The sequence below is a fragment of the Coturnix japonica genome, chromosome 3, assembly GCF_054131305.1.
Source record: "Coturnix japonica strain WE chromosome 3, WE-NBRP24, whole genome shotgun sequence".
Lineage (NCBI taxonomy): Eukaryota > Metazoa > Chordata > Aves > Galliformes > Phasianidae > Coturnix > Coturnix japonica.
In genome coordinates this window covers 34112293-34128717 of record NC_140665.1, presented here as the reverse complement: position 1 = coordinate 34128717, position 16425 = coordinate 34112293, and the positions used below count along the sequence as shown (strand labels likewise).

Here is a 16425-nt window from a genome sequence, read left to right as displayed (position 1 = left end):
ATCAGAAAACACAATAAGCAGCTTAGAAGTTTCACCTCCAGTAAAAGCCTGTTCCTTCTGAAGCCAAGTCCCAGTTCTGACTATTGCCGTTTTAAGGTACAGCCCAATTTCCCTCAGCACCCCCTGACACGGAAGCGGCTCCTTCCCACCGAACCTCTGGTTCGTACCCCGCAGCCCGGTCCCGGCCGGCAGTCAGGGCCCGCACCAACCCGGGCGGAGCCGAGGGCTGTGCTCCGGTCTCGGAGGAGCCTGAAGGTCTCTCAGCAGAGCTGTGTGTACCGGCACTGCCGGTGCACGGGCACAACGAGTCCCGCGGGGCGGCTCCCGTAGCACGGGCAGTACAGCACGGCACGCCCCGCCCACGCGGAACCGAGGAGCGACGTGTGCGGGCGGCGCAGGGCGGAGCAGGGCAGGCCGGGAGCCGCGCCGCACGCCGGGAGCTGTAGTGGCCGCCGTCCCGCTGCTGGCGGAAGGTGGGGGCGGGCTCGAGCGGCTCCATTTTGCGCCCATCCGAGGGGCTGCCCGGCCCGTGTGGTGCCGGCGGTACCGGGGCCGCCCGGGAGCCGCCGCTCGCGCTCTCCCCGTCTCGTCCCGCCGCCGCTTCAGGGCGGGGCCCGCTCCCCGCCGGCCGCGGGCCGAGCGCTCCTCCCGCGGGCCGGGCCCCGTTCCTCCGCGGCGGCGGCTCCATGGTGCCCGCCGCCCCCCCGCGCCCCGCAGCAACAGGCGGGACGAGGAGGAAGCGGCCCCCGGGGGTGCCCACCGCCCCGCCGCCGGCCTGAGCCGCGCCGCCACACGGGAGCAGCCAGCGATGGCGAACCAGCTGGTGATCCTCAACGTGTACGACATGGTGAGACACCGCGGGCCGGGGCCGCTCGGCGGGCGGGAGGGAGCGGGCTGTGGGGGCAGCGCGGCCTGCGGGGCCGGGAACTTTCCCTCCCTCCTTCCCTCCTTCCTTCCCTCCCACCCGCGCGGGCTCGGCGCTCTGTGGGGGCAGTGAAAGTTTGTGGTGCGCTGGATCGTGGGGCCCCAACGCGGGGTGCGCAGCCTGCAGGGGGCTGTGCCAGCCTCCTCTAACTGCTGTAGCCGCGGTAGGAGCGAGGCGTGAGTTCGTCCTCGCCCTTCAGAGGGTCCCTGCTCCACAGGGTGGCTGCGCAGGGGGCTGGCTGGGGGTACGCGCTGCCTCTGCAATAGTAAAAGTTTGTGGGCGCCGTGTCGGTGTTTCTAACAGCCCCGGCACGGCCGAAACTTGGCAGGGATAAAGGAATTGCCTCATCCTGAGCTGCGGTGCCGTGAGCTCACCTTGCCCTCCCGTGCGATGCCCGGCTGACACCTCCAGCAGCTGTTGCGTGTCCCTGCATGCAGCTGGAAGCCGCTCAGCTGCCATAGTAACAAATGAGGCGGAAGCACCTGTGTGGTGCAGCCACCGGATAAGTAATATTAGGGAAATATTATCCCTTAATGCGCTTCCATAGCTGGAAATTAGAACGAGTGCCGCTGGTTGTCCTCTGAGCGCTGCCGGGCCTGCTGCTGAGGGCAGGGAGGTTTCACAACAGCATCGGGAACCGTGTGGGACAGGCTGCCCTTGAGCTACCAGCAGCTTTGGAATGAGCTTCTGGTGCTTTAGGAGGGTGGAGGAGAACAGTGTGGGTCTCGTTGCTGGCAGAGAAGTGCATCGTCTTGCTTGGAATTATTGCAATCAGGTGCTCGGGAATTTGATAGCAGTTGATAGGGAGCTGACTTGCTTGGTCTTTAAAGTCTTTAAGTCTGATTGTTGCCATTGGTTTCTGTGGTAGGTATCAGAGGGAAAGGAAAAGACAGCATCCCTGTCAAAGGATTCCCTTCCACTTCCCATGCCTGGGTTCTATTTGCTGGTGAAGGCAACTTGTTACATCTGCATTGGGTTTCCTTCTGCGTGGAGCATGGGGGCCAATGGGGACGGGAGCAGAGCGTTGGCTGTGACAGGACAGGCCTTGCTCACCTGGCCAAGCACACACATGGGGCCTGCAAGCTGTGGTCAGTGTGTTGTGCTATGGTAGAGCCACGTGGGAAGTACGTGATATGCCAGACTTCTTTGGACTGCAGCTGAAAAATGTGTGTGGGAGAAGCTGCTGTAGTCTTAAAAGAGCTGCTTTTGTGTGCTTCTATGTGTTATAAATACTTGTGTGGAGAAAGAAGCAGGACTTTAGTTCCAAGGCTGTTACGCAAGCAGTCACCTGTGAAGTCAAAGGCACGGCAAGGCTCTGACGTGGAGGGTGCAGCAACCTTGGCTGTGAGAGCCATCTTGGGAAGGCTGCAGGGAGCCACGGGCAGCAGGAGGGCTGTGCTTTCCCTTGGGGTGTGCCAAGGCTCCACAGCTGTGTCTCTGTGTTAGTGAAGGTCTGTAGGCCCAATGCCTGTGGAAAGGGCTCGTGACACTCATTCTCCAAAAGAAGCAGGCCAGCAAAGATACTTGTGCTTGGTCACACCAAAGATACACCAAGGTGCTTGGTCACATCGAGGTGCTTGTGTGCTGGTCTGCAGCTGTGGTGTCTGCTGGAGCTGTGCATCACCACAAATTATATATAGCATGAGCTGAGATCACTCACTGGGGTGTTTATTCATCCCACCTCAGCTGTGGCTGTTTTGTTATCGCATCTGTGTTATTTGACTGCTGAAGGAGCAGATTTCTTTTAAACAGGAAAGAAAAGCTGAGGTTCCCATGGTACCTGAGGGACACATCAGCAAGCAGCCTTGAACTCTCTCACAGTGATGGCTCAGTCCGTTTTATTGTTGCTTGAAGCACACACCTCACTGACTCGGTTATTTGGGCTTTTTTTGTGGGTTCTTTATTTGGTGGGTGTGGATATTTTTCATCCCATTCTTTTTTAGGGGACGTGTAGGGGGGCACAAGAGAGCACTGGTTGTCTCGTTAATGGAATCAATGCTGTTATAACTGCAAAGACTGGACGAACAGGTTGGTGTCAGCCTGTAGCTCCATCTCAAAAGCAGCCTCTTCCATGCAGGGACTGCAGGGTGTTGCTGCCGTTCAACTCTGCACAGGGTCAAGTTGGTTTGCTTTGTAGCGTATACACCTCTATTGGCCTTATCACTCGATAAGGAGAAAGCATGGGGTAAAACCCAAGGATGAAGAGGGAGCCATGTGCTGCAGTTCAGAGTTTATTCACTTGTATGGTAACTTTACAGAGGGAAAGAAACTTAAGGGCACATTTATTATGCCTTAGGAAATGCTTTCTGATCGTTAAGAGGGCCAGGTGAAGACCAATTGACTGTGCTTGGAGCTGTAGCACTTTCTACCTTCCTTATCACAGCGGCTATAGAGGTTTATTGTGCCTGGAGTAGCATCCTATTTTCCCACATCAAACAAGGCGTTAACGATCTGAACTATCAGCATAAATGAGAGAGCTCTGGAGAATGAAATGAGGGTGCTGTTGGAGCACTGGGATTAGTGTCTGTGTCATTGCAGACATGACTTTATTATGCACGTAGAAACGTAGTTCCCTAATATTTTTGTTTTGATGGTTGCATTAAACATGAATCCCCGTGTCACAAAACAACTTGCTGTGAAATATTGAGGATGAGGGCTGCGCTCTCAGACATTCTTCTACAGTAAAATTCAGATCAGACTGAACGAGGAGGGGTCTGTTTTGTGCAATGGAAGCTTGAGTGTTGCTTTTGAGTTCGGTTTGGGTTTCCAGAACACAGAGCGCATCACTGAAGCAGCCAGCTACGTGTGTGTCATTTAATCTGTGACGATCTCTGCTTTGTACGCTGTATGTCATTGTTGTGGCCAAACTCAGTGTACTTGAAGCTGTATTTGTTCTGCAGTCCTTTCTTCACCCAGATAATTCATTTTGTTCAGTGGGAGAATGCGACCCACCTTCCAATAACTGATTCAGATTAAGTCATAATTAGATGTAATTACCGTTCCTAGGGGGAAAGTAATTCTGCCTCGCTGAAATTCTTTTGTCTTCAGTTCACCTACTCTATTCTTACTGGAAATGCAAATCCAAGTGCTTTTGGCACACCTTTCCAGCTGCTGACGTGTGTTTAATCTGCTGCTGGGTTTCTGTAGTCAGGTAAGCTGCATCCTCATATGTTACCAGCAGTGAGGAGTGCTCACCTGAGTAACATGGGACTTGCCAACAGCACATTGCAGCAGCTCTCCATCCCATCCACTTGCCCTTGTACGGCTCCACGAGGCAGCTTGGTGTCTGCCTTCCTGTTGTGCCCACACACCTCACATCAGGTTTCACAAGGTTGTAGGAGCAGAGTTGTTTTTTCCTGCCCAGTAACAAACTCGTTTTATTACTTCCAGCACTTACGGGATATCTTGTGTAACTTGTGTCCCCGGCAGATCTGATGTGTGTATGGTGGTGCGGTATTTGGAACTCAGAGGCCAGACCCAGACTTTAAAGTGGGTGTCCTGGTGAGGAGCAGAGCTCTGAGGACCCTGTCCAGGTCTGCTGGAGGTTACATAGATCTGGACAACCATTCCCATTAGGCAGGCACACTTGCCTACGCTGACAAACTTCGTTGAATATTCTTACGGTATTGATTGTATGTATAAATACAAAACTGTTCTGGTTTTAATTTCACTTCAGTGAACAGAATCCGTTTCTTACCCAGGTAGCTGGGTAGTTTTAGCTTTCACCTTGCCTTCTCTGTTCTGTTTCTCTGCATCCAGTAAGTGTAGCCCTGCATGTTGCTGGATGTACCTAATCTGAGGAGCTTGCCCTTTTCTAGGGAGAGAGAAGGAAGCAATTTGTTAGACCCTAAAGAGGTTAAGGTGATGGTGTAGTACAGTCATACACATCCCACTAGCTGATGTAGTGATGGATTAACAGAGCCAGCCATTAGGTCACCTGTAAAGTTTGGTCTTAAGCAAAATGTATCCACAGATCTCAATGACCCTTGGCCTTAAATACGTGCAAGGAGCAAAATCTGTCTGCTGTTAACTCCTGTGGACAAGAATTCCCTCAGCTGGCATGTCTGAAGAGCTCATCAAATCCTTGGTGTCTTGTTATGCAGATAGTTGTCGTGTCCCTTGTGTGCCAGCACAACTGTGATGTTTGGTGACTGCTAGCAGCTGAATTTAGGGCTGAATTTGGTGGTGCTTAGAATAAGGATGACACTAAAACCCAAATACATCCATTTCTGATGCTAGAAATGTTGTAACATTTGGCCTGAACTGCTCTTTTTTGCCATTTAACTTTGACTTTCCACGAGCGACGTGTCACTCCAGAGTGCAGGGGATCATTCTTACTGGGAGAAAAATGGCTTTCAGGAATGTTCACTAAATGGCAGGTCAACTCAGATGTCTGTAATTATGTACTAACTCCAGCTAGCGCGCTTGACAACATGACGCCTGTCCCCTTTCACATTTTTCTCATCAGTTACACTGTTTGAATAGTGCCTTCATATCGGAAAGCACATATTAAGTCAACAGTTCATGTGAATAAGATACCTTTTTTCCCTTTTCTTCCCATTTGCTAAATAAGTAACTTGCTGAAGGTACTCCCCTGTCTGTGTCCCCACTGAGCCGCCTCCTTGTCAGCCTGCCCTGCAGCCCCACAGCTGCGTGCCTTGGGAATGGATGAGGTGGGAGGGAGGATCCCACTGCTGGGGAAGCTGACAGGATAATGATGGCTGTGTTCTGCTGAGAGGTTTCTCTTCTTACTCTATTTCAGTTTTAATGACACACATGAAAGTTTTTATTTCTCTTTAGCCTTTCTTGGAGATTCTTCTTCAAATTGCTCATCAGACGGTGATATTAAGAAAGCGGTGACACAGACAAGAAAAGATGGTCATTTTGAGTGTTTCCTTTTTGCAAACTCCTTCTTTTTGTGTCTTGATGGTGCTGAGGGTAATTGTCAGCAGGTAGGCACTCACCGCTGCTGCTTTCCAAAAAGGAAACAGAAAGCACTGAGGAAAGGGTTTTTTTCCTTTTTCCCTTTTTCAGGTGGTGGGTGGCAATTGCACTGAAATGCAGCCACGTTTCTTATCATAGAAGTGATCAGCAGTGATAGATTAGAAACATACACTGGAGGTAGGCAAAGGTCATCTGATAAATGGAGTTGGATATATCAGGAGCTGAACGAGAGTTCAGGCTGTTGTATGCTGTGACAATCAGAAAGACCAGTGTGATGGAATGGCGATACAAGAGGTGCAGTGACAAAGGGACTCGTGCTATGGAAAGGTGTTGCAAAAGGAAAAGAGCTCATCCATCTCTGAAGATCTGGGCTTGAAAGGGAAACTCCACAAAGGAGGAATCTGCAACCAAAGATCCTTCCCCAGTGGCAGTCAGCCCTTAAATAGGATCTAAGAGAGGTGCAGCCGGGCTCCACCCCTTCTGGTCACACAGCTGAGTTGCCTTCACCTGTGCTCCCAGGCTGAGCGGGTTCTTGGCCAAGGTGCTCAATCAGTGGTTCAGGTCATGACTCAACAGTTCCCATACATATGGTGACCAGCAATGTAGTATTCAAGGGCAGAATGTATAAGCTAATTTAATTCCAACTTCAATAGCTCTTGAGCATGTTGCGGTCATCTGGTCATAAGCAAAAGTGTGGTCATTAGGTAAATAACTACTGGGGTCTGTGTGTGATAGTCCTACTTTCAAAAAAAATACCCAAAAATTTGCTCTTGTGGTATCGTGGCAGTTGAATCAAGTATGTACTGTATTAGCTTTTGATATGGGGGGGGACGACTATTTGTTCAGTCTGCTGTCTGTAGACAAATCTGTATTGGAAGCTAACTGGAATGTTTTTTGTTCTTCTTTCCTTTTAGTACTGGATGAATGAGTATACTTCTTCCCTTGGAATTGGAGTATTCCATTCAGGTATAGAGGTGTACGGCCGAGGTATGTACAGAACTTACCTTTTGTTCTAGCAGCGTTACTCAAACAAACAAATGTCTGTCAGATAGTGAGAGAAGTCTGGTTCCTGAAACCTGTTTATCAGTTTCCTTTCAAAGTTCTCCACCTCTGGAATAAAAAGGACATGTGGGTGTCAGTAATTTGGAATCATCCTGCATTCCTGTGTAAAGCTGCATGTGCAACTACGTAAGAGAATACAGCCTCTTCCCCTAGAAACAGCAATATTTAGCTCAGGTTTTGAAACGTCTGCTGTATGTTCCATGTAAATACAATGAGATAATTTCATCTGTATTCTGCCAGCACTTGTGCAAGGAGTTAAAAATTAACTGTAGAGACTGTTGGGTTTATTTAAAAGGCAGATCGTGCCCACTGTTTATTTTAAAAAGATGGATCCCAAATAAGTAGAGCAGCACAGTCTGAGTTTGCTAAATGGGTTGTACTGTGGGATGCAGCTTCCTGAGCTGTTCTGGGCCTCTTTCAGTTCCTGCTGCTACCAAAAGGGGTGTTTCTGAGTGTGTTGTAGTACAGGCTTGAGTTTGAGGTCTTCACACCTTGCAGGAAAACCAGCCTGGGGGGTGGAGGTGTTGCTCTAAGTAACCTGTTTAAAAGTAAATGAGCCTCCTTAAGTTTGGTGTTACTGGGATGTGTTTGGAGATGAGAGGGTGCAGCAAAGGTGGTGGCATGTGCTCCAAAGCCAAGTATCTTATGCTGGAGGTGTTTCAGCAGCTGGAGCAGAAACGTTGCCATTGGGTTTGCAGTGGTGAAGTGATGAAACATAATGCTTATTGTTAAAAACTTATTAAAATGTCATTTGATCCAAACCAGAAAGACCTGATCTTTAATGGTGTCGTGCCTGAATCCAGATTCTTGGGCTGTGCCAAATCCAGGTGCCTCCCTTCCTGTTCAGCTCGGGACAGCTTCCTTTCTCATTTTAGAGGTCGTTGGAACAATGACTTGCATTTTTCAAAGTACTTCACACTTTATTTATTTACCTGTTGTAAAAAAGGTTATCCACAAAACTGCCTGCTAAGCTTGGATGGTTTAGTGCAGGTGTTTAAGAAAGGAAGTGTGAAGTCATGCTTAAAGCTTTTTATTCTACCCTGACAGTGGCACATTGTTCTATGTTACAGACACAGAAGGAAGCTGAAACATGCTGTGATACCTTCATGAATTCTAAGGCCTTAACACCAGCAGATGTCATGCGTTGACTTCAGATCCATGCACGAGTTCATTTTTCTGTTAGAGATGAGCTTGGGATGGTTAACTGTTGCTTAGCGAGAGATTCAGAAATGTATTAGGCTAATACTGGTTGTCTCATGTACAGCTGTAGCACATCATCAGACCTTTGAGGATGCAAAACTTTGAATCTCTAGTCTAAAAACACGTAAGAGGAATTTTGGAGATCAACACATGTAAAACAAATTGGTAGAACTTACAATTTAACTTTTAAATCTTCACTTCTACAGTGAAAACAATGACATACTTATTAATTAAACCCACCTGCTGATAGAGGAAGATTCTTGTCAGTGTTTGTTGAGGTTGACTAATGATCAACAAAGCGATTCCTTGCCGGCACCTTGCTTTTGTTACCCATGTGTAAATGTGGCACCCCATGTCGGGCTTTACATCCTTGCCAAGTTCTCATTGACTTGGAAGCTCCTTGGAACTGACCTACCAGTCTGGAGGTCTGTTTCTCTCCCTGTCACTTCATGTCGCTTTTGTTAATCTGAGCTTTCTTTTTCAGAGTTTGCCTATGGTGGGCATCCCTACCCTTTTTCTGGAATATTTGAAATTTCTCCAGGAAATGCTTCCGAGTTAGGAGAGACCTTCAAATTTAAGTAAGAAAAATCTGTTTTCACTTGTCTTTGAGAAAATAAGTTAAAAGGACAGTTTGTTGTGTGGATAGCTATGTTAAATGACACATCAGAATTTATGGCTGAGAAAATAGGGTTTGCTTTGCTGTGAAAAATAAGTGTGCTACGGGTATACAGCCAGCAAGGAAATAACACTCATATGAGATGAAAATAGTGCTGTAAAATGGAAGGGAAAAAATCTCTGTCCTTCTGGGTGGGCAGAAAGGCCTTACCACCCACAAAGGGGGGACTTCTGAGTGATGTGAAAGCAGTCACACACTTGTTTCATGGAAACCCAATCATCCTGATCTCTGTTTCTCTTTCTAGAGAGGCTGTGGTTCTAGGCAGCACTGACTTCATGGAAGATGATATAGAAAAAATAGTAGAAGAGCTTGGAAAAGAATTCAAAGGAAATGCTTATCACCTAATGCACAAAAACTGCAATCACTTTTCTTCAGCTTTATCTGAGGTAAGCAGACATTAGGGTCTATAGAAAAGTTCATCCTGGGTGGTTACAGAGCTTCATCTCCTTCCTGTCCTTTGGGTTGTCTGGGTAAATGTTACTATTCCTTCAGGTACTGTGTGTCTGTGTGTGTATTTTTGGGACAAAAATGCAAGCCCATGCTGCCAAAAATGCTGAATATTGTTACATGCAGCTTGTGTTCCAGAAGGTGGTATTCCTAATTGAGAGACCCAGTAAAGCAAGTATTAACAGGGTTCCAGAATCTTTACAGACTTTTCAGAGACAACAGTGGGAGACAGAACCAGATGTAATTTCCATTACTTCACAGTGCCCTTAAGTTGAAAGTACTTGCTAAAGAATAACAGAGGCATTTAGCAAGTTTCATAGATGATGTTTAGCTTCTGTTTGAGGGGCTTTTGCAAACCTGTTCTCGTCAGAGTTTATTGTAGCGCTCACTGAAGTCTTCCAAACAAGGACTGGCTGTTTTCCTTGACAAACTTCCATAAAACTCAGCTGCTCTTTATTCAGAATATTTAGTCTTGACAAAGCACAGGCTATACAGTGAGTGTGCCATCATGTCCGATTTGCAGCGGTGCTGGAACACTTTGAGATGATGATTCACGTGCAATGCTAGTAGGAATAAGTCGAGTGACATCCTGACAAAGCTGCAGTTGGCATGAAATCTGGCCAGTCCAGCCAGGCTGCATGCTCTTGGTGTTTCTGTTCTAACTCATCCTGTGTAGTGTTCAAGCTGGCTGAAAACTAGGGATACAATCTCAAGTAAAATGCTCTTCAGTTACAACAGAGTAATGCTCTGCTAGCTGTGATTTTCTCCAGATGTGCACTGGATGAAGCAATACCAGAAGTGAACAAGGATGCAGTTAAATAAAGTAGGTCACTTCTTTAGTGACACAGTAGTGTCAACAGAAATATTTAATGACTGATGTACAGTAAAAGTGACCACTGAATGCAACTTCATGTATTCTTTGAGGAGCTGAAAACAGCTTTGCATTGTATAGCCGCTCTTGTAGTGAATTCTCAATCTGTGTGCTGTAAGATGCTCATCTCTCATCCAAAGTCATCAGAGGCCATCGCAGTGAATCATAGAATCCTTAGAGTCGGAAGGGACCTCTGGGGGCCTTTTAGTCCAACTCTCCTGCAGTGAACAGGGACACCACAGCTACATCAGGTTGCCCAGGGCCTGATCCAGCCTTGCCTTGGAAGTCTCCAAGGATGAGGCATCAACCACATCACTGGGCAACCTGATCCAGTGCATCACCACCCTCACTGTAAAAAAAATTTCCTTATATCTAACCTAAATCTACGCTTTCTGAGCTCGAAGCCATAAGAATATCCCCAGTTGTGTGTGTAACTCCACAGAACTGTAGCACTGACTCTGTCTTTTTGACTGCTTCATTTCTGGGTGTTTTTGTAACAGTGAGCGCTCTCCTTCAGCTGCTGTGTCTGAGGAATTATTTGTGAATATGAAATATGCCTTAACTCATTTATTTGCCTTTTAAAGACATTATTCACAAAGCGAGGTGGCTGGGCTTATCAGAACTCCCAAGAAGAGTTGATTCCTTACAGTAATAAACATCTGTTATTGTTTGGCCCAGAATGTGAGTCAATTCTTTCTTTTCCCCTTTTCTTCTAGATTCTGTGTGGAAAAGAGATTCCACGCTGGGTGAATCGCCTTGCCTACTTCAGCTCTTGTATACCATTTCTCCAGAGCTGCCTGCCGAAGGAATGGCTGACTCCTGCGGCCCTGCAGTCCAGTGTCAGCCAGGAGCTACAGGATGAGCTGGAGGAAGCTGAGGATGCAGCAGCATCAGCTTCTTTGGCAAGTGCAGCATCTGGATCTAGAACTGGACGCCACACCAAATTATAAGTCCTCCTCCAAAGTACTAAATGGTTTGAAATACTTCAATTTGATCTCTCCAGCAATTGACTTTCCGACAGAACGCGAGAGCTGACTCCAGAACGTTGTTTTTATATGCAAAAAATGGCTCTCATCAGCTCCTGTTTCAGCTCAGGATTATTTCAGTAGCGAAAAGAATTGCTGGGAGAAAAGGGAAGGATTTTGTGTGAAGCCACCCTTTTCATTATCACCTGTTTGTTAGACCTGAGTTAACATCTTGTATAAAGTAGGACTTAAATTATTTGTTTACAGTATTGTGTACTGCTGTTTACAAGTCCTGTAAGGACTCCTGCCACCGCGGAAGAAGAGAGAAACGTGAGTTTTACTGGCGTAACTCAAAGGCAGCGATATGATGCCCTGGCTGTGAACTCTCCCCTTTGTTGTCAAGATTTAAGGCAGGTGAAACTTAAATGCTAGAAACTGCTGAATGCTGTCCGTGTGAACAGGGTACTGTGCGCTCCCAGTGGCTGATGGAAACAGGTAGATTCCGGGATGTAGGGAGACTGATTTCTGTGTAAGATCTGATGTTGAAGTATGACCTCTACATTCGTGAAGCTGAGGATTTTTGCACATGTGAAGGGAAATGTCTGTCTCATTACACTGCACGTTGATCCCTAACCTTTGGGGTTTTCCTTAAATTCAGCCATGCAGTTTGCATAGCATCTATTGCCCACACTTACAGTCTACTCCAACCAGGATTTAGATACGTGATTATCGCCTCTTAAAAGCATCAACAGTTTTTTTGCTGTTTGCGTTACTTGATTTGAAACTTGTATATACAAAGTTAGAACTTGTTTTTTTGTTGGTTTTTTTTTAATTTTATTATTATTTCATGTAGTTTGAATAGCACAATACAAGCCATTTATGGTTGGGGAACGGCCTTGCTTCCTGCTGCTGATTTTTTTTTTTTTTGCTTCATTTAAGTTTGTAAACATGAACGGGATTTGTTTTGGGTTCTCTTTTTTAACCCTATATATTAGGGCCCGGTTGTGCGTCTCTGCACAAATCACAGGGGAATCTTAATTTATTTTCCCACAGTTTCTATCTGTGGCGTTAACTTTCTTGTCAGATGTAATGAAGAAAAACCTGAGAATTGCTTATGCACCTGCGTGTTTACACAGCAGAACCCGCTAATCTGCACACGTAATTACGTCTGAAGGTAAGAGATGCTATTTTCTAAATCACAGAAGTATGTTTGCTGGTAGATTATAATTAGAGCTAAATTATAATTAGTGATCAGAATATATCATGGAATGCCTTATTCTTGTTCGCTTACCAAGAGAATTAATGGTTCTTCCAGTCATTAGTGTGAATTAGTGAGGTTCTGTTGTGCGCATAAGGATACAGTAGCACAAATATGAGGGAGGTGAGCTTGTGTACGTTGTAAGACTTGCTGCCTTAAACTGTAACTAAACAGCACCTGTAAACTGATGAGCTCTCTGAGAAGCGTGCGTTGCTAGGAGCGTAAATGATTTTTAAAGCTTTATTTTTGACCTGTTGCTCCGGTTAATTTTTTCCATCAAGTGAAATGCTGACTCTGCTGTTTCTGTTGTTAGAAAGGGGAAAAAGATCCTCCAAGGAGGCAAGAATGCTTCATGCTGTGTATTCTCCAGGCCATGGGTAGTCAGTGCCGTGGACCCTTCAGGAAGGTGCCATAGGTTATGTTCTAGTAAGAGTTTGCATGGTGGCCAACTCAATTAATGTGTGAAAAGAGCGAGGAGCTTTTCTTCTGGCAGTTGGGCTGAATCCTTTGGAAGACGGTCTTGAAGCTTTCACTCATCTTCTGTGATGCATCGTAGTGACAGAAAGATAAGCTGATATTCAACGTTGGGGGGGAAAGAATCAAGAGCCATTCTTTTTTCAGAAGAGTGGGATAGTTGTAGAAGTCTTGTTATCTGTGCTTTGGTACGTGTTTTAATGATCTGCTCTACCAAGTGGGAAACGCTTAAGGCTGACAAGTCTGCCACGGTATTTCTGTGGTCTCCAGAAGTTGGAAACACTGACTCGTTTTGTTTTGTTTTTCACTCAGATCTCTGAATTTGAGGTGGGTTGTTTGGTTTATTTTTTTTCCTGTTGTGAAAACGAACGTGGTGGTCTCCAGTCAACTCTCAAGCATTACAGGATGAAATACTGCACTGCTCACAGCTAAGGTGACAGACTGTAGGTGGGTCATTTCGTTCTCTCCTGTGCAGCTGTAGTAGTGATGTGACTCTTGGCCAAGGCGGGTCCTTTATTTCAGCTCAGGGTTGAGGCCGCTGATCTAGCAATGTACTGTAGCTCTTCCTAGGTCTTAGGAAAAATAAATAAATACATTTTCATTGCTACCTAACTCTTCTGTACCAAAACCGGCTTTCTGGGCTTCTAAGATATCCAGAGCTCTAGGTCACAAGTCTCTCTACACCTCCATTAACACGAATACAGGATGTACAATGCAAGAAAGTGACAGATCACAGCACAGTTTTTATTTAGAAGTAAAACTAAGAATATTTTTTATACAGCAGACTGGAAAGTTTGTAACAGTTGTTCCTTTTAATCGGTAGCTGTACAGATACAGAAAATACTGTCTCACGCTCCACTTTTTGTTTAAATACATCCATTTGTGAGTCCTGCGATTAGACTGACGCCCGAACCCTGAAGGCTGTTGGGTATTGCATCAAAGCAGGCGGTGCCGTAACTCCAGTCGCGTGCTGTGAACTTGGCCTCCGCTGGATGCCCGCAAGAAGTCACCCTGCCAGCGGTTACTCCGATTTGTTAGCAATAGAGCAAAGTTACCTTTCACCAGCATTACTGCCAAGCAGGGATTACCTTAGTCTACTGATGACCACACTGTGCTAGGACTAGAACACTCCAAAATGCTGTGAGAAAGCTGGACACCTGTGGAGTCTTTTCCATCAAAACGGGTAGAAAAATAATTTGCTACTTCAGGGTTCTGCTCCGTTTACTTTCTCATTCCTGTTTGGTTTTCTGTAAGGCAGTACTTTTGATACGCGGTGTGTTCCTTAACTCTGCTGTTCGTTTCAATGCCATTTTCTGTTCAGCAAGCCAAAAAAAAATCCGATGTACTGTCAGTGTGCACCAGAAACTTGAGAGCGGCTTGGTAAAAATAAGACTTGCATTACTTGTAACATTTGCAATGCAATTCTGATCACTATTGATACACGGTAATTTTCACTGTTGGAAGTTGGTTACAAGCTGAATAATCACTGATGCATTTTTGTTTTGTAAACTTGTATTCAAGTTTACTGTACTACATAGTATTTGTATAAAATGCAAAGAATTTTGACTTTTGTTACCTGTCCATGGCAACAAGTTGTCTAACATCTGAAATCCATCTCTTTATTAAAAATACTTTTATAAAAAAAAGGCAGTTGGCTGTGTTTCTCTTATTCCCCTGGTACCTGTAGCCTGTATGTCTCAGTGCTGTGTGAGCTGACATCTTTCAGACTATGCCTTATGTGGAAGGTGGGCAGTTTTGCCATAGTTACTTAAGCTGTATACAGGCTACATTCTGATTTGGGCAGTTGGGTTTGTTTGAAGCATAATTAAAAGCCATTTATAAGAGGCTGCTTTTTGCAAGTTGCCATACTCTGCAGGCCAGCCATAGACCTGTGGGTATGCAGCTGCTTGGAGTAGCTAGGGTAAGTGATGTGTTGGGTACCTCCCTGCTGAGCTGGGGTGTGGGCAAGGCTTATCAGGCTACAGCTGAACGTTGCCAGCCCCCGCGGGGAGGGCCGGGAGGGGGAGACTGTTCCCAATAAGTGCTTTGCTTTGCTGAGTGCCGTAGTGAATGCTGGTAAAGCTGCTTCCCTCCTGTTTCCCAGGTCTGAATGGTCCTTAGTGTTTGCTCAAGCAAAACTAGGCTTTCCTCCCAGAATTAAGAATAAAGACCAATTAAAACCACCTAATGACAACACAAATCATCTAGAACAGAAAATGACTTGTGTTTCCTGCCTGGGATTCTGAAGCCCGTGGGTTTTGTTCTGCCTTTCCCATTCCTAATTTGCCTGTGGGAAACATTGCCTCCTCCCAGCTTTACCAGCACAAGCCCACAATAGCGTGTTGTTCTTTGCCTGGAAGGAGCTGCTAAGTGTTTAAATAGCTGCAGTTGAGTTTATTTCTCTTCTATACTTCAACTCACTCATTACTATGGAAATAGCACCCTGAAAGTAAAAAATCCCAGTGCTCTTGCAAGTCTTCTCTTTTTTTGCCCCCAAAATGTTATTTTGCAGCTTAAATTTCTTATTCCAACCCTAGCTCATCATGTGGTCAAGTGCTGGCTTCCACCAAATCAATTCACGTGTGTTAAGCAACATGATTGGAGCAGTAAGGACTTGCAAGAGCTGATGATAATGTAACCAGCTCGAATGTAAACCTAACTGATATTTTTATGTTGAAGAGATATGAAAAGCACAGTAAAGACAGTGAATGAGGACCGGGAAACAGGCTGCATAGTACCCAGTGTAACACAATGCAGAGTGCAGCAATGACAGCAGAGTAGCAAAATCTTGGGCTGCAGTGAGGAGCTGCTCAAATGCAAGAGCCGTGGGCACATAAATAAGGGAATCTGCTTACTTTTGGAAGGCCTCAGGTATGCAAGGATCTCCAACGAGACACCGTCACCTCCACTTACATGAGGTCTGGGAAGGGGTGGATCCTGGTTCAGTGGAAGAACAACCTTCTTAATGGGTGCTAATAAGGCAAATGAGAGGAAATACCTGGGAACAGAAGTTAGCAGGGTGACGGTCATCTTTAGCCTGAGTTCTGATAAACTTTTGTCAAAGTCACTCCAATAGTTTACAAAATACAGTCGAGAATACAGAAACACGGAAGGCAGCCAAGTCGAGCACAAAGCATTTCTGTTCCTCGTGCAAATATTACAGCTGATCATGGCAGTAATAAGTGTTCATTACTAAGAAGTTCGCATGTTCCCTGGTGCAGACAAAGCCACATAATCGTGTAATTGAACATTTTTCTCCATTTCTTCTGTGAAATTCACTCAGAACAATTACAGTGAATTAGTCCTGACCTCATCTGTGGGGAGATTCCCGCAGCAAAGCCCTACACAACTCGAGGAGATAAAGCTAGAAATCCTCAGAGTGCAATCCCTGCTCTGACATAGGCTGTTTTCATCTCCTTGTGCTGCATTAAAGCACTGCCGTGCAGGCCTCAGGAACATAAGCACTAATCACTGCAGTCATGTAACAGAAGTCATAAGGAAACGTACAAAACGACCAATAAGCAATTAGGTGCTAAATTAAGAAGCAGAATTTGGTGAGTGACAGTCTGTCAGAGGAGGAACAAAGTCCCATGGAAGACAGCG

The 16425-nt window shown here is 45.9% G+C and overlaps 1 protein-coding gene across 2 annotated transcripts; it reads left to right on the top strand.

Moving 5' to 3' along the window:
* Positions 1-424: 424 nt before the first annotated feature.
* DESI2 (desumoylating isopeptidase 2) lies at positions 425-14468 on the top strand. Of its 2 annotated transcripts, XR_014944722.1 has the most exons (6): positions 425-847; positions 6784-6856; positions 8616-8709; positions 9052-9193; positions 10842-12264; positions 12666-14468. XR_014944722.1 is itself a non-coding variant. In XM_015857711.3 (5 exons), the coding sequence occupies exons 1-5, from the start codon at positions 809-811 to the stop codon at positions 11073-11075; spliced, it is 582 nt and encodes a 193-aa protein (XP_015713197.1). In that variant the 5' UTR covers positions 425-808; the 3' UTR covers positions 11076-14468. The 2 variants fall into 2 exon arrangements, 1 of the variants encoding a protein (XP_015713197.1); XM_015857711.3 differs by having other exon boundaries at positions 10842-14468.
* Positions 14469-16425: the final 1957 nt, after the last annotated feature.

Bases quoted from the DNA above. Each gene is read 5' to 3' on its own strand.
- DESI2 (XM_015857711.3), top strand. From the start codon at position 809: ATGGCGAACCAGCTGGTGATCCTCAACGTGTACGACATG. The intron at 6,857-8,615 runs GTATGTACAGAA...TTTCTTTTTCAG, and splicing joins TATAGAGGTGTACGGCCGAG to AGTTTGCCTATGGTGGGCAT. The intron at 8,710-9,051 runs GTAAGAAAAATC...TTCTCTTTCTAG, and splicing joins GGAGAGACCTTCAAATTTAA to AGAGGCTGTGGTTCTAGGCA.